Below are 24,192 nucleotides of genomic sequence, written 5' to 3'. Positions count from 1 at the left end.
GCATTTGTTTTGGCTTTTCCTGGAGCCATTTCAGGCTGAAATAAGGCTAAACTGTTGTGTACAGGGCTGTAGGAAGACACGTGTACCCCCAAAGCTATATTTCAACCATCATATTTAGCCTAAATCTGACTGAGCAGCAACAATGAAGGTCCCTCAAACATAGATGCAAAAATGATGATTTCTAAGGCCGCGTACACACGGGCGGACTGTTCGCCCAACCTTGTCCGCTGAACAGTGTTTGGGCGGGACAGTCCGCTCGTGTGTGGGCTTTCAGCGGACAGTTTCAGCGGACAGTTGGACGGACAAAGTCTTTCTGAAATTCCGAAAAACTGTCCGCTGAAACTGTGTTTGAGCGAACAGTCCGCCCGTGTGTGGGCCTGTCCGCTGTACTTTCGAAATGAGCGGACTGTTCCCGCTCGGAAAGTCCGCCCATTTCGAGCGCGTGTACAGGTAGGCGGGGCCCGCGAAGGAGACGTCGCGGGCTCCGCCGCCTGGAATGGGCTTAAAGGGGAACCGGCAACGCCGAAAAAAATCGGCGTGGGGGTTCCCCCAAAGTCCACACCAGACCCTTGTCCGAGCACGCTACCCGGCCGGCCAGGAAAGGGGGGCGCGAGCGGCGCGCCCCCCTCCTGAGCCGTACCAGGCCGCGTGCCCTCAACATGGGGGGTGCCTTGGGGAAGGGGGGGCCGCGCGGACCCCCCCACCCCAAAGCACCTTGTCCCCATGTTGATGAGGACAAGGGCCTCTTCCCGACAACCCTGGCCGTTGGTTGTCGGGGTCTGGCGGGGGCTTATCGGAATCCGGAGCCCCCTTTAAGAAGGGGGCCCCGGATACCGGCCCCCCACCCCTATGTGAATGAGTATGGGGTACAATGTAACCCTACCCATTCACCTGTGAAATAAAGTACAAAAAAAAACACAACACAGAGGAAAAAATATTTTATTGCACAGCTCCGGGGGTCTTCCGTCTTCGGGGGTCTTCTCGCCGGACTCCTCCGCTATGTTGTGTAGCTCTTTTACTAGCGGAGGAGTCCGGCTTTCTTCCTCCCCGCCGCCGGCCTCTTCTCCGACTTCGGGGGTCTTGTCCCCCTCTTCGGTTCTTCTGCCGGGCCACCGCGCCTTCTTGTAGCTCTTTTACAGGCGGTGGCCCGGTCTTCTGTCGCCGCTGCCTTCCGTTCTTCTGTCGCCGCCTTCGGTTCTTCTGCCGGGCCACCGCCCCTTCTTGTAGCTCTTTTACAGGTGGTGGCCCGGTCTTCTGTCGTCGCCGCCGCCGCCGCCGCCTTCCGTTCTTGTTCTTCTTCTTGTTCTTCTGCTTCTTCTCCTGGAGATGTTGACTCGACGAGCTCTCCGGCCGGAATGCCAGAGCCGCGCTGTGCGGTCACTTATATAGTGACAATGGGGCGGTGTCACATGGGTTGGTCACATGGTGACCCCGCCCCCTTACGATGTCATAGTCCCCATGTGACATCAACCCATGTGACCAACCCATGTGACATATACCATGTGACACCGCCCCATTGTCACTATATAAGTGACCGCACAGCGCGGCTCTGGCATTCCGGCCGGAGAGCTCGTCGAGTCAACATCTCCAGGAGAAGAAGCAGAAGAACAAGAAGAAGAACAAGAACGGAAGGCGGCGGCGGCGACGACAGCGGCGACAGAAGACCGGGCCACCGCCTGTAAAAGAGCTGCAAGAAGGCGCGGTGGCCCGGCAGAAGAACCGAAGGCGGCGACAGAAGACCGGGCCACCGCCTGTAAAAGAGCTACAAGAAGGCGCGGTGGCCCGGCAGAAGAACCGAAGAGGGGGACAAGACCCCCGAAGTCGGGAGAAGAGGCCGGCGGCGGGGAGGAAGAAAGCCGGACTCCTCCGCTAGTAAAAGAGCTACACACACATAGCGGAGGAGTCCGGCGAGAAGACCCCCGAAGACGGAAGACCCCCGGAGCTGTGCAATAAAATATTTTTTCCCCTGTGTTGTGTTTTTTTTTGTACTTTATTTCACAGGTGAATGGGTAGGGGTACATTGTACCCCATACTCATTCACATAGGGTGGGGGGCCGGTATCCGGGGGCCCCCTTCTTAAAGGGGGCTCCCGGATTCCGATAAGCCCCCCGCCCGCAGACCCCGACAACCAACGGCCAGGGTTGTCGGGAAGAGGCCCTTGTCCTCATCAACATGGGGACAAGGTGCTTTGGGGTGGGGGGGCCGCGCGGCCCCCCCTTCCCCAAGGCACCCCCCCATGTTGAGGGCACGCGGCCTGGTACGGCTCAGGAGGGGGGGCGCGCTCGCTCGCCCCCCTTTCCTGGCCGGCCGGGTAGCGTGCTCGGACAAGGGTCTGGTGTGGACTTTGGGGGAACCCCCACGCCGATTTTTTTCGGCGTTGGGGTTCCCCTTTAAGCCCATTCCAGGCGGCGGAGCCCGCGACGTCTCCTTCGCGGGCCCCGCCTACCTGTACACGCGCTCGAAATGGGCGGATTTGCCTCCGCCTTACGTGGGCGAGTCCGTTCATTTCAAAAGTTGAGCGGACTGTTTGGCAAACAGTTCGTTGAAACAGTCCGCTCGTGTGTGGGCAAGTCCGCTCATGCAAATTTTGAGCGGACTGTTTGCCGAAACTGTTTGACGAACAAGGTTGGGCAAACAGTCCGCGCGTGTGTACGCGGCCTTAGTCCCAAGTGGCCCCCGATACCTTGGACAGACAATTATATTGAACAGCATTATTCAGTGCCCCCTCAGCACTCAGAATTGCTTCATGTTTTACAGTGCTGCATTAAGGTTAATGTAAAACAATACACAGAAATTTCATATAAATGTAAGCATTGTTTTCAAAGTCGTTTTTCACTCGCCTTAACTCTACGTCTTTTAGTAAAATAATATGGGTCATTCCTTGTTCAGGTACTTTCTGTTACGGCATGACTGTTCTGTTCATGTCTTTGTTACTCTCTTGCGCCTTTTCACACGTGTTTAGAGCAGAGACTTTAAGTGGCAGTACCTTTTTGCTCCTTGCACAAGAATGCTCCACTGTTGTCACCATTGGGAAGCCTGCCTTGAGCAATGATGTGCAGCAGTTGCTAAAGTGCTGTAAAGAGGAAACGGGAAATCGTTTGCACTGATTTGCCTAAACGGTGAAAGCAATATTTTATAGGTGAAACAAACATGGCAGTTATTTGACACACAATGCTTCGGAAAGTCTTGTTAGGATTTACATCCACAGTCTATTCAACAAGAATAATTGTGAGGAGTTTCACATAAAGCAACCGGTATGTACTCTTGCAGTGCTGTTCTCTGCATAGAAATTACAGTTGTTAAAAACAAATCCCTAGCAAAATAAGCTTAAAGTGGAAGTAAACCCTCCTATCGTTTTCAGCCAAGGAAGCTGCCATCTTGGCCTCCGTTTAATCTTTAACTGCCATGAAGCTGCACATGTGATCATTGGATGATTTGACAGTTTTTGGTTGAGAGTACAACCAAGGTTACAGTTAGCATTCCTGGCATGCCAGGAATGTAACTTTTTTTCAAACTGTTAGATCGATGGGTTTACTTCCGCTTTAAGTATGCATTAGATCCTTCTATTTTGTAACCACTAAACCGTGAAAAATAACGTCAGTGGATATGCAGTTGGCTAAATGATATATATACCAGATTGTGGTGGTAAATTACATTAATTCAGAATAGGGATCATTCACTAGAGGTGTACTACAAGACTCTGTACCAGGTCTTGTTCTATTTGAAGTGATTGTAAACCCTCACCTCTTCAAACAACTTATTCAGTTTAAAATAGAAATAGATCTTTAGTGAGACTTCATTTAGGATACCGTGTCCAGTTCTGGAGACCTTAACCACTTGCCGCCCGCCCTATAACAAATAGACGGTGGCAAAGTGGTTGCATAATCCTGACCGGACGTCATATGACGTGATCAGGATTATGAGCCGCTGCGCGCCCCCGGGGGCGCGCATCGCCGGGATCGTTGTTGCGGGGTGTCATTCTGACACCCGGCAACTACGATCTCGGTAAAGAGTCTCCGACGGAGACTCTTTGCCACGTGATCAGCCGTGTCCAATCATGGCTGATCACAGTGTAAATGGGAAAAGCCGGGGATCGGCTTTTCCTCACTCGCGTCTGTCAGACGCGAGTAGAGGAGAGCCGATCGGCTGCTCCTCTGACAGGGGGGGGTCTGTGCTGATCGATTATCAGCACAGCCCCCCCGAGGATGCCCACACTGGACCACCAGGGACGCCACCAGACCACCAGGGATGCCCAGGACAAGGTATGCCACCCTAGACCACCAGGGATTCCAGTCAGTGCCACAATGGATGCCAATCAGTGCCCACAATGGGCATCACTGGCATGCATTATTGATTGGCACTGATTGGCATCAGTGCCGCCTACCCATGCCCACCTGTGCCGCCTACCCATGCCCACCTGTGCCGCCTACCCATGCCCACCTGTGCCGCCTACCCATGCCCACCTGTGCCACCTATCAGTGCCCATCCGTGTCGCCCATCAGTACCACCCATCAGTGCCGCCTATCAGTGCCACATATCGTTGTCCATCAATGCCACCTCATCAGTGCCACTTCATTGGCGCCACCTCATCGGTGCCTGTCAGGGCCGCCTTATCATTGCCCATCAGTGCCCATCAGTGAAGGAGAAAACTTACTTATTTGCAAAGTTTTGAAACAAACAAAAAAAAAAAAACATATTTTTTTTCAAAATTTTCGGTATTTTTTTTTATTTGTTTAGCAAAAAATAAAAACCGCAGAGGTGATCAAATACCACCAAAAGAAAGCTCTATTTGTGGGAAAAAAAATGATAAAAATTTCATTTGGGTACAGTGTAGCATGACCGTGCAATTGTCATTCAAAGTGCGACAGCGCTGAAAGCTCAAAATTGGTCTGGGCAGGAAGGTGTTTAAGTGCCTGGTATTGAAGTGGTTAATTACATAAAGATAGTGATAGAACAATTTCAGAGACGGGTAACAAAAATGGTGACAGGTCTGAGGGTTAAAACATATCAAGGAGAGATGTCAGGAACCTAATATGTACAGTGTGGAGGAAAGGAGGGACATGAGAGACATGACTGAAACCTTTAAATGTGTCAAAGGGGTAAGGTTCAGGAGATCAGTATTTTCAATAAGCTAAGATCAAGAACATGGGAACATGACTTCCCATGTACTTGACTTTGATGCTTGGAATAGACTCAGACAAGAGGTCGCGAATCAGTCAACAGTAAGTGGATTCAAACATGCTTGGGGCAAACCTAGATCTATATTCATAACAGAAATGTTAACCAAAAAAATGGGGCAGACTCAATGGATCACTTGGTCTTTTTTCTGCTGTTACTCTTCTATGTATACCGTATATACTCGAGTATAAGCCGAGATTTTCAGCCTCTTTTTTGAGGCTGAAAGTGCCCCCCTCGGCTTATACTCGAGTCATCGCTGTCTGCCCGCTCGATCAGCGTGTCGAGCAGACAGACAGCGGCCATTCTATTCAAAAGCCGCGCCTCCGGCTCCGCCTTCGCCTGTGATAGGCGGAACACTGAATTTCCCAGCAGCCTGTGTTCCGCCTATCACGGACATCGTATCATCCTCGTACTACGGACGAGGATGATACGACGTCTGTGATAGGCGGAACACAGGCTGCTGGGAAATTCAGTGTTCCGCCTATCACAGGCGAAGGCGGCGGCGCAGCTTTTGAACTTTACAATGGCCGCCGACGAAGAGGGCACGGGACGGCACGGCACGGCACGGCACGGGACGGGACGGGGGCAAGGCAAGGCATGACACGGGACGGATGCAAGGAGGCAAGGCACGGGACGGAGGCAAGGAGGCAAGGCACGGGACGGAGGCTCGGGACAAAGGTAGGCTGGACACACACACACACACACACACACACACACACACACACACACACACACACACACACACACACGGATGGAGACACACACAGGGATGGATGGATGGAGACACACACACACAGGGATGGATGGATGGAGACACACACACACACAGGGATGGATGGACACACACACACACAGGGATGGATGGATGGATGGACACACACACACACACACAGGGATGGATGGACGGACACACAGGGATGGACGGACACACAGGGATGGACGGACACACAGGGATGGACGGACACACACACAGGGATGGACAGGCATGTCTCACCCTCGGCTTATACACGAGTCAATAAGTTTGCCAGTTTTTTTGGGGGTAAATTGGGGGCCTCGGCTTATATTCGGGTCGGCCTATACTCGAGTATATACGGTATACTGTACATACAAACCTTAAATAGTGCAGGTGGATTTCGTAGACAGGTCTGCTTTATCTAAACTATGAGAGTGAATATGTTAACATTTGGTGGGTCCTGGCTTAACCATTCCATCATTAGATGTTAAGTAGGGACTACTGCATAAATTCTCAACACATTCATCCTTATCTAGTCCTGAAGAAGTGGACTTTATCAAAATGCGTTAAGCATGTTAATAGTTGAAAACTGTTCTAATACATACATTGAATTGATTTTATTGTGAATTTTTTTATTTTTATTTTTTTTATTGGAACTCATTTGCCTCACTGGTGCTATGTTTAAAGTCCTGCTTGTGAAATGACTTGCATAGTCTGACTGCATTTGACAGCAGAGGCCTGTTCGTTTTATTACTTTTTTTACCCGCGTCTCTTGCCAGAACAACATTAAAGTGAATGTAAACCTACAATATGTATATTTTTTTTTTTTTTTTTTTAAATAAACATGTTCTACTTACCTGCTTTGTGTAATAGGTTCACACAGCACAGCCCTGATCCTCCTCTCCTCGGGTCCCTCGCTGGACCTCTTCTGGCGCTTCCTCCCTGCTGAGTGCCCCAAAGCAAGCCACTTGCTATGGGGGCACTCTTGTGTGCTTGTTCCTGAGCCCTGATCCAAAGATACAATGGCTTATGTCAATGGCTGCGGCTGAATCTCAACCAATGAGGAGAGAGACGCTGCTCTCGTGCACATTGGTGGATTGAGATTGGACTCGGGTAAGTATAGGGAGGGGGGGCACGCCACACCACAGAGAGTCTTTCACCCAATGCAATAAGATGAAAAAAACTTCTAGCTTTACATCCACTTTAAGCAGGGGTCTCCAAACTACGGCCCTTAACTTGTTCAGGAACTGCAATTCCCATCATGCCTAGTCATGTCTGTGAATGTAAGAGTTTTACAATGCATCATGGGACATGTAGTTCCACAACAGATGGAGGGCCATAGTTTGAAGATCCTTGACTTTTAAGTGTTGAATAGAAAGTTGTATGGACAGAAGGTGTATGCTGAATGTTATTCTATATCAAGATCATTTGTGCACAAGTCCTTGTTGATTCAGTGGTGTGTTATCAATCATGTATTGATGTATTATTATGAGGCATGGCATTTAAAGTGACACAGCTTTGTTTTGTTTCTCTGCAAAAAAGCAGATTCTGAATGTATATTCTAATAGAAACGAGCGCGCTGTCCTTATTCTGCCTCTATAATCGAAATGTCCAGATGTTTACATGAAGCGACAATTGTTTGTTTCTTCCCCCGTACTATTTCTGAACAGAAGTAAAGCACTGTGTCAGAGATTGTGACATATGGGACTAATATCATGAGCACTGTCTAAATTTAAATTGTGCACCCGAGCACTGATGTTGTGCAGTCTGTTAAGTTTCTCCATGTTTTTTTAGTTTTGATCTTAAAGCTTAGTGAACGCAGTACCACGCACTGTAGAAAAAAAGTAAAAAAAAAAAAAAAAAAAAAGTACATAATATTTAAGTAAAAAAGTATACAGTTTAATGTTAAATTATGGAAAAAGTTTAAGACTGTGATCGTTAAAGGGGATGACCTGATAACCTGTGAAAAGACTAAACAAAAGCAATATTTTTATTAGCAAAATTATTATTTTTAGGGGATAGGGGCATTCTGTTGCATGTATTCTCCAGCAAAGGTGGACATACACATTTATACTTTTTTATTTTTAATTTTTTTGTTAATTTAATCAAACTGGACCATTGGTTGGGATTATTTCATCTGCTTTCCCACTTATGGAGCACACCTATTAACGCGTAAACATTTTATTAATATCGGTTATTTAGAAATTGTTAGTTTTCAAGTATGGGAGGGTCTGTCCATTTAGAACTGCCATATTCTGCAATTGCGTGTGGGATCTTTTTATCTGGGTGAGATCTTGGAGTGAGGGCTCTGCACTTGTGTAACCCTGGACTGATCACTCTTACTTTTGCAATGGCCTCTTCTATAATATTCTATGTAAAATGCTGCAGAACATAAAACACCACAATAGGGAGGGAGGTTGGTGGGATGGCAACATTCTTATCTCACAAAAGTAACTACACCCCTCACATTTTTTGTAAATATTTTATTATCGCTTTTCATGTGACAACACTGAAGACATGACACTTTGCTACAAAGTAGTGAATGTACAGCTTGTATAACAGTGTAAATTTGCTGTCCCCTCAAAATAACTCAACACATAACCATTAATGTCTAAACCGCTGGCAAGGAAAGTGTGTACACCCCTAAGTGTAAATGTCCAAATTGGACCCAATTAGCCATTTGTTTTTCTCCCCGGTGTCATGTGACTCATTAGTGTTACAAGGTCCCAGGTGTGAATGGGGATCAGGTGTGTTTAAATTTGGTGTTATCGCTCTCACTCATACTGGTAACTGGAAGTTCAGCATGGCACCTCATAGCAAAGAACTCTCTGAGGATCTAAAGAATTGTTGCTCTACATAAAGATGGCCTAGGCTATATCAAGATTGCCAAGACCCTGAAACTGAGCTGCAGCGCAGTGGCCAAGACCATATAGCGGCTTAAAAGGACAGGTTCCACTCAGAACAGGCCTCGCCATGGTCAACCAAAGAAGTTGAGTGCACATGCTCAGCATCCTAGCCAGTGGTTGTCTTTAGGAAATGGACGTATCGGTGCTGCCAGCATAGCTGCAAAGGTTGGAGGGGTGGGGGGGGGTCAGCCTGTCGATGCTCTGACCATACGCCGCATACTGCATCAAATTGGTCTGCATGGCTATTGTCCCAGAAGGAATCCTCTTCTAAAGATGATGCACAAGAAAGCCTGCTGGATTACTGGAATCATGTTGTCTGGTCTGATGAGACCAAGAGAAACTTATTTGGTTCAGATGATGTCAAGTGTGTGTGGTGGAAATCGGGTGAGGAGTATAAAGACAAGTGTGTCTTGCCTACAGTCAAGCATAGTGGTGGGAGTATCGTGGTCCGGGGCTGCATGATTGCTGCCGCCATTGGGGAGCTACAGTTTATTGAGGGAACCATGAATGCCAACATTTACAAGCAGAGCATAATCCCCTCCCTTCGGAGACTGCGCCACAGGGCAGTATTTCAACATAACCCCAAACACACAGTTAATTGAGGGAACCATGAATGCCAACATGTACTATGATACACTGAAGCAGATATTCCAACATAACGACCCCAAACAGACATCCAAGATGATCACTGCCTTGCTAAAGAAGCTGAGAATAAAGACGATGGACTGGCCAAGCATGTCTCCAGACCTAAACCCTATTGAGCATCTGTGGGGTATCCTCAAAACAGAAGGTGGAGGAGCGCAAGGTCTCTAACATCCACTCCTCCATGACATCATGGAGCTAGTTGAAGAGGACTCCAGTGACAACCTGTGAAGCTCTAGTGAACTCCATGCCCAAGAGTGTTAAGGCAGTGCTGGAAAGTAATGGTGGCCACACAAAATACTGACACTTTGGGCCCAATTTGGACATTTTCACTTGGGAATGTTCTCACTTTTGTTGCCAGTGGTTTAGACATTAATGGCTGTTTTTAAAATATTTTGAGGGGGACAGTAAATTGACACTGTTGTACAAGCTGTACACTCACTACTTTACATTGTAGAAAAGTGTAATTTCTTCAGTGTTGTCACATGAAAAGATATAATAAAATATTTACAAAAATGTGAGGGGTGTACTCACTTTTGTTAGATACTGTAAGTAAGAAGTCTCTGCCGCGTTGAACTCGCCATCTTACTGATTATTGTGTATTGTTGCATGAGCAATGGGGTGCATTTTAAGGCCTTGGCAGTTTGGAGCTTGCACTGAAATGTGGACAGAACTAACTGTTATACTTGGTGACATGAAGATATTCATCATCCTAAATGTGCACCTGGCTTCTGGATCCAATTGTAGCTCTAACAACGTGCAAGCTACAGTAGTGCTGTGCAGGCCACTTGCTTATGTTTAGAAGCACATATTGTTCCTATCTGAGAAATGTATTATTGAGGACAGAGTTGGGGGGCATCACTATCAGAGGTAACCTCTGCATCGAGATTTTTTTTCTTATCTTTTTTATTACTGCAACTTTGAGATGGCTCAGGTAATTTTTTTTATTTTTTTTTCTCTGCAATTTTATTATGGGGTATTGTGCCACAACTTTTTGTACAGGCTTCCCCATCCAATATTTTCCAAAGGATGTGGCAAGCAAATATCCAAACCTTCAGATCAGGGTTCATGTATCACTCCACACATTTTCAGAGTCCTCTATTAGTCATTTGTGATTTATAATGTGTTTGTTCTAATCCTGTCTTTATATATTGCATGCAATACGGTTGTTTTCTTCCATGTTATTTTCAGAAAGCTTCAATGCGTTCATTATCCATGTTGCATTCCATATCTGATATTTACTTCAGAGTCATTAATTTAACATGAACTGTTACCCTGCTGTAGTGGTGTTCTTCCAAGCAAATAAAAACAGGAACTAATCCAAAAGTTGTACATAAGGTTTTCAAATCTGTGGGAGACCAATCAAGCATACAAAGATGACAAGATATTGGAATCCAAAAGCCGAAAAAGCACAGAATGCCTTGGCAAGAGTCAGCCTGGTTCTCTCTGCCTTTATTCACGATTTCAGAGTGATACTCTTTAGATATGTGCCACCATTCTATGCAGCTAAATAAGGCCATTTTCCCCTTCATTTTCAAACTGAACTCCCGGAAAGCCTATTAATGATTTTCAATGCATACAGTATATGTGAACCAAAGAAAATGAATAAGCTACTTGTGCTGACTAGACTCAAACCTTAATTTAAGAGGAGCACATAAGAAGACCAGGGGAGTGGAAGGGAACACCAGATGAAGTGTATAAGAGAGAAGAACGGCGCCCTCTAAATGCAGCGTGTTTTAAAATTTATTGTAGTGAATTAAACTTAAAGAGGAAGTAAACCCTGATGAGTTTACTTCCTCTTTCATTCCCTGCAAAGGCAAAGCATAATGGAATGTATCGCATAGTAGTCCATTATGTGTCACTTACCTGACACAGGAGCCAGCGATGTCACCGCTGTCCCCTGTAATCCGGAGGGTCCATCTTCTTGGTGGGTCTCGCTGCTCTGCCGCTGTCATTCGGCGAAACCGCGATGATGTCACTCCCGCGCATGCGCACGGGAGACGCCACTCGCGGCATATCGCCGTTGGCAGCGGCGCGCTCAGTGCGCCTGCGTGCCACTGTCTACAGCACATACGCCGTAGACAGCGGTGCCTGTCTTTCGGCAAATATCGGTTTAGGAGATATTTCTTGGACCTACAGGTAAGCTTTAATCTAGGTTTACCTGTAGGTCAAAGTTGGTTGTAAGAGTTTACAACCACTTTAATTCACTACAATAAATTTATTTGAAAACACGCTGGATTTAGAGGGCTCCTCTCTTTCTCTTATTTCGTTCCAGAGCATCTTCTATCTTTTTTTGGACTGGCTGCCCCCTATATCCTCAGCACCTTACTCTCTTTACATGGACTAATGCATGGACTTGATGTAAAACCAGTAATATTTATCACCAAGTTCACCCATCTCTGTATATAGCTAGAATCGGCCCCCCTGTCCCCACTTACCCTTATTCCTCCCCCAATATATATATATATATATATATATATATATACATACACACACACACACACACACACACACACACACACACACACACACACACACACAGCTATAATCCTGAGTGCGCCATATTAACCCAGTGATTGCCTGCCAGATGACGTATATGCAGCACTTCTCAAATTAGGTCTTGAGATCCTAATGCACATACATTATCTCACAAAAGTGAGTAGACCCCTCACATTTTTGTAAATAATTTATTATATCTTTTCATATGACAGCACTGAAGAAATGACACTTTGCTACGATGTAATGTAGTGAGTGTCCCATCAAAATAACTTAACACACAGCCATTAATATCTAAACTGCCGGCAACAAAATCGAGTACAACACTAAGTGAAAATTTCCAAATAGTGTGACCACTATTATTTTCCAGCACTGCCTTAACCCTCTTGGGCATGGAGTTCACCAGAGCTTCACAGGTTTTCTCTGGAGTCCTCTTCCACTCCTCCATGACGACATCACATGGCTTGTGGATGTTAGAGACCTTGTGCTCCTCCACCTTTCTTTTGAATATGCCCCACCAATGCTCAATAGGTTTCAGATCTGGAGGCATGCTTGGCCAGTCCATCACCTTTACCCTCAACTTCTTTAGCAAGGCAGTGGTTGTCATGGAGGTGTGTTTGGGGTCGTTGGGCCATTATTATGTTGGAATACTGCCCTGCGGCCAGCCTCAGAAGGGAGGGGGATCATGCTCTCATTCAATATGTCACAGTACATGTTGGCATTCATGGTTCCCTAAATGAATGTAGCTCTCCAGTTCCGGCAGCATTTATGCAGCTCCAGACCATGACACTCCCACCATCATGAGTGATTGTAGGCAAGACACACTTGTCTTTGTACTCCTCACCTGGTTGCCACCACACATGCTTGACACCATCTGAACCAAATAAGTTTATCTTGGTCTCATCAGACCACAGGACATGGTTCCAGTAATCCACGACCTTAGTCTGCTTGTTTTCAGAAAACTCTTTGTGGGCTTATTTGTGCATCATCTTTAGAAGAGGCTTCCTTCTGGGACGACAGCCATGCAGATCAATTTCACGCAGTGTGTGGCGTATGGTCTGAGCACTGACAGGCTGACCCCCCTTCAACCTCTGCAGCAATGCTGGCAGCACTCTTACGTCTATTTCCCAAACACAACCTCTGGATATGACACTGAGCACATGCACTCCACTTCCTTGGTGAGGCCTGTTCTGAGTGGAACCTGTCCTGTTAAACCGCTGTATGGTCTTGGCTACTGTGCTGCAGTTCAGTTTCAGGGTCTTGGCAATCTTCTTATAGCCTAGGCTATCTTTATGTAGAGAAAAAAAAACATTTTTTTTTTTTTTTTCAGATCCTCAGTTATTTGCCACGAGGTGCCATGTTAAACTTCCAGTGACCAGTATGAGAGAGTGAGAGGAATAACACCAAATTTAACACACCTGCTCCCCATTCACACCTGAGTCCTTGTAACCATAACGAGTCGCATGACAACGGGGAGGGAAAATGTCTAATTTGGACATTTTCACTTAGGGGTATACTCACTTGTTGCCAGTGGTTTAGACATTATTGGCTGTGTGTTGAGTTATTTTGAGGGGACAGCAATTTTACACTGCTATATAAGCTGTACACTCACTACTTTACATTGTAGCAAAGTGTAATTTCTTCAGTGTTGTCACATGAAAAGCTATAATAAAATATTTAAAAAAAATGTGAGGGATGTACTCAAACAAACATAAGAGGGCATATCCATCTAAGTGTAGCAATTGATTAAAAAGGAAAAAAAGTAAATACAAATGCACTCACTAGTTAAAAGTGGACCAAAGCTTGCCCTAAACCCATATAAACCTCCATAGGAGCACTGTGAGGCTGCAGAGCTTGCCAGGCAAGCAGCTAGCTGAAGCAGAGTATATGTGAACTGCTTTGTCTGCCAAAAGTTCACAAGTTACGTTCTTCCAGTTTTTGGAATGAGGCACCTCTTGGCAAAGAGCACAGCCGGGTGCCCAAGCCCACTGCTGTTAAGGAATATACGTCAATCCATGACATATCTTCATACTTCGATCAATGACATGCCCTCAGCCTGTTTGGACAATAATGAAGCAGCAGTAATTCATTTTTACTCATAGCTTTGTGTATTGCATTGGAGTCTGATTGCCCCTAGTGCTGGCTTTTTTTTCTCCTAGTCTTTGCCTGGAAGCTGATGTAAGGGCAATCTTTCCTCCTTGGAGTTCAAAAATGCATGTCCTAAAAGGCTTAATTTTTCATTTTCGTTTTTTTAATGTACTAAGTATTCCTAGTTGGTGATGAAACTAGTATGTCTTTTTAATCAAGTTCTCACTGCTGTTGTTGGTAAGCCAAGCAAGGGAGTCCTACTTCTTCTGATGAATTATGTTTAAAAAAAAAAGGGGGGGGGGGGACTGACTATGACGCAATTAGGCTGATTCGCTAAATAGAATAAATAGCGGGGGTACCTATGGTGAGGTACGATTTTGATAGTGGGCTTGTTATGTGTGCATGAACATTTGCTCAAATATGCAACTTGGCAAACATGTACACTTATTTTCAGTGTGTATGGTGCAGTCCTATTTTGCCATATGCGTTGCTTAACCAAATAATGTTGCCTTTATGCCCTCATTTCTATAAGGTGCCCCACAAAATGTGCATGCCAAATCTAATGGAGAAAGAAAATGCAACCAGCTTGCTAAGCAATGAAATGTGCTTGTGCGTTGCGTAAAGGCATACAAAAGATGCTATATGCTTTCATATGAAAGAAGTCGGCATATTTATGAGTATTTATCATGGGACTCTGTCCTTTTAGTGTATGGAAGCTTGGATCCTGGCTAGTGCTTGAACTTTTTTAACCATATCCTTAAAGTTTGTACAGGCACAGTGATGGCCCACACATGGTGTAGGTTTATTCCTATATACGGCAAACTGCTGATAAATGCAAAAGCCATAGAGAAGATACAGGTACACCACTGCTTAGCTGGGATGTGTTTAGACATCCGGAATGTACATTTATATAGCAAAGCACCCTTAACAATAAATTCCATGTATATCAGGAATAAATAATACATTTTGTGAGCATATGATTTGCTTGTTGTCGTGGCATTGATGTGCGATCATGTGTGCCTCACCGTTGGTAAATCGGGATTGACTGGTTGGAGTTGAGAACATGGGAAATATCTGCAGAGCGATAAAAATCCAAAGGTTGTGTTCTTTCTCTTTTTTTTGTATCTATCCAGGACCAGCATATTTGTTTTGACTTCTTTCAGTTTTAAACTGAGTTTTTTTTACAGAATATATACTTGTAGGTTTCTTTGCATCATTGAGGGAGCATTTATGAAAAACAGATTGTCAGCAGGTAGATATCGCTGGCCGTAACATATAAAGGCCATCTGATTTGTTCCTAGCTGGCTATAATTTCCTTGTCATTCTGCTTATCTTTCTAGAGTAATTGAAGTGACAGGTCTGGGCCTTAAATGTGGTCCCTTAGCTTGTGCTCACTTTCATGTTTAGCCTCTTTATGAAATTGAAGAAGATAAGCTGGGTACGTAGGTGTCAGTTCTATGGAAAGCATTAATGTTAATACATAAATTGGTTTATAAATATCTGTCTAGAAATATTTTTCTCTTTAAGAACAGAAAAAAAAACTATAATTGGTGTTACTTTTGCTTCCAGAGAGACATAAATGTCCTGATGGCTCTATCGGTAGGAGGTCTTATTTATTAATATTATAATTAAATGAGTGTTGGGCATGATGCCAACATAGATGTGAGCAAATATTGCATGTCCACTGTGGTTCAGATCCTATGTCCAATAAGAAATTGACATTTGCTTTTTTATTTTTTTTAAGGTTGTTATAGATGCCTTCCGATTAATCAATGCCAACATGATGGTTCTAGGACATGAACCAAGGCAAACCACTTCAAATCTTGGCCACTTAAACAAACCATCTATACAGGTAAGAGTTGAATTTTTACTCTGTGAAGTAAAGTTTATAGGTATTTCGGCCATATCACTTTTTGCTTTTATTTTACAAGAAAACGATTTTTCCTCATTCATACAACTTTAGGTGACTCAGTCTTTTAAAAAAAATAATAAAAAAAAATAATAAAAAGTTATGGTCAATAAAAAAAGCTGTAGTAACTTGCCTGTATATAGTAGTCAGTCCTTGATCATCATCTTGTGTGCAAGGCATTTCTGCAGGTACATTAAAATATGACACTCCTGCATCCTTCGGACTGTGACTTTGCTGCTGTTTGCTCTTTTGTTTTGATATTCACCGATCAGCCATAACTTTATGACCATCCATCTAATGTTGAGTAGGTCACCCTTTTGGTTCCAAAACAACCCTGAGCTGTCAAGGCATGGATGCCACTAGATCTCTCAAGGTATGCTATGGTATCTGACACCAAGCTGTCGCAGATCCTGTAAGTTGCAAGATGGGGACCTCCATGGAATGTATATTTTTTTTTCTTGCTTGTCCTACAAATGCTCGATTGAATTGAGATCTGGAAAATTTGGAGGCCACGTCGATGCCTTAAGCTCGCTGAGTTCCTCAAACCATTCTTGAACTATTTTTTCAGTGTGGCAGGGCACAGCATCCTGCTGAAAGTAGCCACTGCCATTGGGAAAATACCATGTTCATAAAGGGATGTACTTGGTCAACCACTATGTTTAGGTAGGTGGTATAGGCGGCACAGTGGTGTAATGGTTAGCACTCTCGCCTAGGAGTTTGCATGTTCTCCCTGTGCCTGCATGGGTTTCCTCCGGGTACTCTGGTTTCCTCCCACACTCCAAAGACATGCAGGTAGGTTAATTCTGTCCAAAATTGACCCTAGTATATGAATGGGGACCTTGGATTGTGGGCTTCTTGAGGGTAGGGATTGATGTGAGTGTGCAATGTACAGGAATAGGGACAATTGTAGACACTCACTCAGGTTGGACTGGTGTCTTTATTCAACCTTACTAACTATGTAACTATATGTCAAGTTAACATCTACATGAATGGCAGAACCTTGCCCAAAGCATCACACTGCCTCTGCCAGCTTGTCTTTTTTCCCATACTGCATCTGGGTGCCATCTATTCCCCAGGTAAGTGATGCGCACACACCCAGCAATCCACAATGATGTAAAAGAAAATGTGATTCATCAGACCAGGCTACCTTCCATTGCTTCACTGTTCAGTTCTGATTCACACATGCCCATTGTAGGCACTTTTGGCTGTGGGCATGGGTCAGCATGGGTTCCCTGACCAGTTTATGACACAGCCCCATATACATTTTTTTTCTGCTTTCAACACATCAACTTCAGGGATAAAATGTTTACTTGGTGTTTTAATATGTCCCACTCACTTTCAGGTGGCAGTGCAGCAAGATGTTCAGTGTTATTCACTTAACCTGTCAGTGGTCATAAAGTTGAGTCTGATCGGTGTATGTACATTTGTATATAACATGCAGAAATGGTAGGCTGCACCAAGGGCTTCTTTTTAAGCTTTATATCACTAGACTTGACAGGAGGAATCTAACAAGAGAGAGATCCCAGCTAAAAAGTATACAATGTTTTTAGATCTTAAAGTGGAGTTCCACCCAAAAATGGAACTTCCACTTTAAGTGATGGTGACCCTCCTGACATACCACATTTGGCATGTCATTTTGGGGGGGGGGGGGGGGGGGCACGAATTCCCACTTTTTTTAGGGGCATCCAGCTCCCACTTCCTCCTGAGGCTCAGTGGAGCATGAAGGAAGTTCACCTCTCCCCCCTCCCTCCGTGCAATATTCTGGGACACGTCACAGTTCCCAGAAGATTGTCCGGCCAATCACAGCAGTGCGTGCCCGGCTGTGGCTTCACAGCAAGAATGCCGGTGCAGAGGAGGGGGAGAGGAGTGGGCCTTTGTTCGTCATCGCTGGATCGTGGGACAGGTGAGTGTCCGATTTATTAAAAGTCAGCAGCTGCACTTTTTGTAGCTGCTGACTTTTATATGGGTGGAACTCCACTTTAATGTAGCTAGTTTAAAACAAGATTAGGGGCCCTTTTACACAAGTGGTATGCTCAGGTCTGCCTGTCAGGTTTTTCAGGCGGAAGCTCCATGTTGGCCTATGGGCAGCTAGATGTAAGCAGGTATGCATCTGTTTACATTCAATTATCTCCAAATTTGTCCAGGTCTGGGAAAAGATCTGCGACCACCTCTTGTTTTCTCTGGATCTAAACTTGAGGGTTTGGAGGTAGCCTGTTTTCATCTGGACTCCTATAGATCCATTATGGGTCTGGAAAGCTGGGGTTTGATAAAGCAGAAGCAGCAAAAAATGGGCCAGTTCCTCAAATGGAAACTAGAAGACTTGCCTGGCTAGGGTTATGGTTTTGCTGCAGTGACTGATAATGATTTAGTGTACTCTATGAAGAGGTTTTCACTGAAAACTTAAAATTCCCCTTCTTCCCTATCTAATTACTTGGATAAATCTTCTCCTGTGTCTGCCCAACAGCAACACGAGCTACCCATTTATTGGCACAGATTACGCTCACTGTGTGAATCTTGCTGCTCGGGCTGTAGTTTTCATGGCAGTTCTTCTACTGATACATTATGCCTTTAGCACAAAATTTGTATAACTTATCTGACAGCAATCTCCTCTCATTTCTTAACTTTTTTTTTTTTGTGTTATTTGTTGTAAAATGTACTGCAGTAGTCCTGAAACATCTCCGCAATTGCCTTAAAGCTGGGTACACACTTTCAGTCTCAATACAAGCAATGTTGATGCATCGACCTCCCCCCACTAAAACATCTGACACGGGGACTTGCCCCTACCCCCCCCCCCCGATCATTCAACAGATCATTTGATGTCCCCAAGCCTGGTACACACAATGAGATTATCGCTAGTCTCATATTGAAAATGAAGAGGTTACTAAAGTTCCAAAAACTCCCATACGGCAGAATAAATGTGACGTGATGTAATTTATTGTCAGACGAAAGCTGTACTGATGAAAAAACATACGAGAAGAATTTTCATGTTTGTCCCTTTAGATAATTTCAAATGAACTGTCGTGATCGGCTCCCAAACTGTTTACGAACAATCATATTATCATACGATCATTTTAAAAGCGGTATTTTCAGTACGATATTCGGATTTGTGTATTAAGCCCCATACACACGATCACGTTTTCTGATGATTTTTTCCTTCGGATTTACCAAGACCATGCAGTGCAAGGGCATACAAATTGAAACTCCTAAGGTCAGACCTCATATTATATGGTTTTGGTAAATCTGAAGGGAAAAACAGAAAATCTGATATGGTTGGTATGGGGCTTTTGGCTTTAGACTCTTTTTCTTTTGAAAGTAAGGCATTTTCATTTGTTCGTCATTTGTATACAATTCAAATGTTTGATGTGTTGAGTAATCCCTTTCAGTATTATACAAGTAAAATACAAATGATTGTTCCCTAATGAGAATCACGATAACATTTAGAATTTTATTTGCTCGTATAAGAAACAGCACTTTTCCACCCTCTGTCTTCAAATTTTCTTGTCTATATGGTCAAACACGAATGCCAATTTGTGCCCTTAAACCACTAGAAAAATCTGCAAACATTTCAAAAAATGTTTGTAGTGTATGGGCTGCAGAGGAAGGGATTTACCTCGCTTTGTAGGGACTTTCTCTCACTTTTTGTTGTGTCTGCAGGACAGAAAGTGAATGGAAATCTCCCCAGTGGCACACAGGTTTTAACTATTCCATACTCTATGCAAAATTTTTAAAAAATTAAAAAATTAGTCAACGCACATCCAAGCATTGGATCAAAATACTGATTGATGTACATATTTTCAAAATGCTAATTATTTGAATATTGTGCTGCTTTTGTTTCATTTTTTTTTTTTTTGCTATGAAAAATAGCTCCTACTTAAACAGTGAATGTCACAGCAAACTCACTTGATTAGTAATGTAAGCAGTTGCTGTTGGATTATCTTTAAAACCTGATCTTTGAGACGGAGGTGTAGCTTCCCCTGTGAAGCTGAAATTCTAGCCCTTCTTTGTTGTAGTTGGACACACTGTCTTGGGACTTGTGGCTTCATCAGTCTTGTTTGTGGTTTGTTCTTACAGATATTATCACCAACACCAGTTGTGCCCCTTTTGATTTTCTTTTCTTTTTTTTTTAAACCGCCTTTAATCATGTGTTTTTTTTTTTTTTTGGTTTTTTTTCTCCCTCTTCAATCCACAAATAAAACAGACATAGGCTGAAAGTCAAGTTGAGCTTTCTATAAAATGTCAATAATACCCAGTAAGAAATCAACATTGGTCCTAATGAGCATCAAAATCTCTTGTGCTTTTTTTTTTTGCTATTTTTGTTTATGACTGAGCTTGGACAAGTCCATACATGCAAGTTCCCAGAGAATTGAGCACTCTGGACCCTTTAGCCAACATTTGATGACCTTCAGCATAAACATCTCCTTCCTTCATTATTTCTTTAAATGGGTTAAGGACCTTTGCGCTTCAGCCTGAGGGCCCACGTGTCCAACTCTGCCTAAGGTTTTTACTAATTGAACATAACAATCTGCCTCTGCCACTTTCAAATAATTAGCTTCATTTCTTAGTTGCACGAATACTAATTGTTGATTCTCAGAGATGCCTATAGTTCTTTTATAGAACTGATATGAAGTCATTCAATCCATGTTTTTTTTTTTTTTTTTTCTTCTGTTGATTTCTTTTTAAACAAAAAAAAAAGGCGCGTTTGCTACTTTGTGACGTCTGTGTGTGCAATTAATTAGGATTTGTTTTGTAGCAGATGTATGCACTTAATTAGGAATTGTTGTGGAGGCTAGGTTAAAGTGCCACTCCACCCTGGAGTATAGCTTAGGTGTGAAATGCAGTGGAAATACTGCATTGTTTTCATCAACCTAATTTCACCTGTTTTTGTTTGGTTTCCCCTATCTTTGGCTCACTTTGTGGAAAATTACATTTATGATTAAAATGAGTCCGTAATGCCACATCAAAGGGATGACCACAAGACAGTTCCTATTTGTATAGCAATCTCTGTGTCCATAAGTTAGCATTTTACCGGCATGTTTGCATAAAACCTTTGGCCATACAGGGCAGTTTAAGGCCCCTTTCACGCGTGTGGATCGTTCATTTAATTAATTCAGTCAAGTCTTTTTTTCTAGTAAAAAAAACTGATTACGTTTTTTATCCGTTTTTACATCCGCCAGCTAGAGTCCTTAACCGATTGACTCCCGGGGCAAATTTTAAGTTTTTTTTTTTAAGTGCAAAAACAGTCTGTTTGTCCATTTTTTATTTTTTATTTTATTTTTTTAACATCATTTTTTCATCTGTTCCTTTTTTTTAAAAGCAACAAAGTTTCATAGATCAGATGTTAACAGATGTGGTTGTAAACCAATAATCAACCATTTTCAGACTTTTTTTCATAGAGATGCTTTGATGTTTGCTTTTCATCCATCAACGGATGGATGAAAAACAAATGGTTTGCACGTGCGAAAGGAGCCGAATGGTGCGTACACACGTGCAAAATGTCTGACAGAAAAAGTCAGAAGGAAGCTTTTCATCGTATATTCTGATCGTATGTATGCTTCATCTGACTTTTTTTTCTCTAAAATTCTGACGGACCTAGAAATAGAACATGTTCTAAATATTTCCAATGGAACCAATTCCTATATTGAAAACCGCTCGTCTGTATGCTGTTCCGACGAACCAAAAACGACGCATGCTCTGAAGCAAGTACGAGACGAAAGCTATTGGCTACTGGCTATTGAACTTCCTTTTTCTAGTCCCGTTGTACGTTCACTGGGTTCTTGACGATCGGACTTTGGTGTGATCATGTGTACGCAAGACAGTTTCAGCGGAAATCCGTCGGAACTTCGCCGGAAAATCTTCAGAGTTTTTATTCTGACAGGAAAGCCGGTCGTGTGTACAGGGCATTAGGGTTTGCAGTACCTATTAGAGATGGTCCATTTGGTCTCATGGCTGTTGGTGTAGTGTTAGACACTGTAAAGGTCTCATAAGTTGCATTGCAAGATATATTGTATAGTATAAACCCACCTGTCCTGCGTACATTTACTTGTAATTCTTTTTTGTTTTATTTTTTTGTTTTTTTTTTACAGGCATTAATTCATGGTCTGAACAGACATTACTACTCAATAACAATCAACTACAGAAAGAATGAACTGGAACAAAAAGTAAGCTTTCTCTTATAGATGTCTCCTTTATGTGTTCACTGTTTGTCTTCCTCATGTTCAGAAACTCTTTAAATTTCTGGTGTTATTTAAATGCTATAAGCCTTTTTTTTTTTTTGGTCGCCAACTAAAGCAGTAGTGTGTTTCAGCAGGACTGAATGGAAAAAAACTTGACAGCTTAGGAGGAGCTGCTGTACTAACTATCCGATGTCAGTACAGTGATCTCCCCTGCTGTTCTATTGTGTTCTGGCACGCCTGCCAGAACACTCCAGTCAGTGCTCTGTCATTGTCTTCAGGGGCCGACCGGCAGACCTTTTTTCGGTCATGATCCTTTGACAGAAGCCAGCCGTCGGACCGACTGCCATACACACCGGCCGAATGTCGGCCGGTTTCCGTTGAACGACAGATGCCACCCAACATTCGGCCTCTGTGTACTGGGATTTAGAAAAAAGCAGACCGCTTGTTGTGCCTCCTATTAGGCAGGGCTTTTACTTTTGAAGTGTAAAAACTACCGACCGCTTTGCTTTAAAGCTCATCTCCAGGTTCTAAATGGAACGCATTTTTTAATTCCCCCAACCCATTAAACCAAACTGCCTTCCCCCTGGTGTTGTCCCCCGCAGATTCTCATAGCTGCTGCATTACCTTCTGGTTGAAACATACAACCTAACTCAACCTGGAAGTCGGCACAGAGGCTGTCATGGTTCAACTCCTTATATTCCTGTGGACCACAGATGGTGTAGCCATTAGCCAGTCTGTCATTGGGTTTTTACTCAGCACCTCAACACAGAATTCAGGCTTGCAGTAGAAGTTGCTTTTCTGTGTGCTGATAGGTAGGAAGGCAGAAGTACATAGATGGACTTACGGGTTGGAACCAGATCAGAGTGGGCAATTTACTATTTTTCCCCAAATAGCAGAGCAGTGGAGAGGTCTTTTTTTTTATATAGCCCTCTTCATGCCATGCAGGCATATCACAGCATAGTTGGGTCCATTGGAATAGTAATGAGCAGCACGCTAAGGGCCGGTTCACACTGCAGGCGAGGCGAGGCGACTCCGACTTGCCTCGCCGCGACCTGCAGCGGCCTCGGCGGCGACTTGCAAATGACTTCTGTATAGAAGTCAATGCAAGTCGCCCCGAGGTCGCCCAAAAGTAGTACAGGAACCTTTTTTCTGAGTCGGAGCGACTCGAGTCGCTCCTCTCAGAACGGTTCCATTGTGCAGAACGGGGGCGACTTGCGAGAGCGAGGCGAGGCGAGTCGTGTCGCCTCGCATCGCCCGCTGTGTGAACCGGCTCTTAGTTGAAAGCTTTTTCTACTATTTGACTGGAGTGGCCCTGTAAGAAATAAAAGCATGCAATGTTTAGTGTGCTGGAATACGAATTCAGGGTAGACTGCCGTGCCATCCGTTCTTTCCTCGACACTTCACTGCTAATGATCTGCCTCACTTTTTCAGTATGTAATCTGCTGATATTTTTTTGCTCTTTTCCACATAAGTTAATCGATATGACATACCGGGGACTTTATTAAGCTAACATGTCTGTTTTCTAGAAAATTTATATTTGATTTGTGTGGATGATTTCTCATTTCCATATTGCAGATGCTGTTGAATTTACACAAGAAGAGTTGGATGGAGGGTCTGACACTTCAGGATTACAGTGAGCATTGTAAACTCAATGAGACCGTGGTAAAAGAAATGTTGGAGCTGGCAAAGAACTACAACAAGGTGCCTAAAGCACAACAAAAAGTGCTACTTTCCCTGTTCTCTATTTATATACACTCATACAGTATATACTCATACATATTCCTAAAATGAAATGGCAGTATATCTTTTTTAATTATTTTATGACATTTTTTAATGATTCCATTACATTTCTTCTAGATAAGTTGTTGGGTGGTGGTCTACATTTTCACAGATTGCAGGACTCTTGGCCTCAGACCTATTTAGCTATAGAGTGTTGTTGGGTTGTTAAAGCAACCCTGTTTCTATCTTTAAAAAAATTAAATCAGCAGCCTGTAAGGGAAGACAAACCTGTCTATGCAGCGATTCTGAACTTTTTTCTTTTGTGATGATTTACAGCTGCTGCTGGTA

General features: G+C 43.8%; 1 protein-coding gene across 2 annotated transcripts in view; it reads left to right on the top strand.

Annotated features, from left to right (window-relative positions):
• PSMD14 (proteasome 26S subunit, non-ATPase 14) overlaps positions 1-24,192 on the top strand; it is a 144,122-nt gene that overhangs the window by 107,785 nt on the left and 12,145 nt on the right. For both annotated transcript variants that reach the window (XM_077447590.1, XM_077447589.1), the window contains 3 exons: positions 15,788-15,895; positions 22,036-22,110; positions 23,701-23,826. In XM_077447590.1, coding sequence (XP_077303716.1) covers positions 15,788-15,895; positions 22,036-22,110; positions 23,701-23,826 — 309 coding nt within the window. The remainder of the gene's footprint in view (positions 1-15,787; positions 15,896-22,035; positions 22,111-23,700; positions 23,827-24,192) is intronic.

This window comes from Lithobates pipiens, unplaced genomic scaffold (assembly GCF_037356315.1).
Source record: "Lithobates pipiens isolate NorthernLeopardFrog02 unplaced genomic scaffold, aLitPip1_a1.2 Scaffold_22, whole genome shotgun sequence".
Taxonomy (NCBI): Eukaryota; Metazoa; Chordata; class Amphibia; order Anura; family Ranidae; genus Lithobates; species Lithobates pipiens.
The sequence above is the reverse complement of the archived record's forward strand: the minus strand, read 5'-3'. Positions and strand labels throughout refer to the sequence as shown.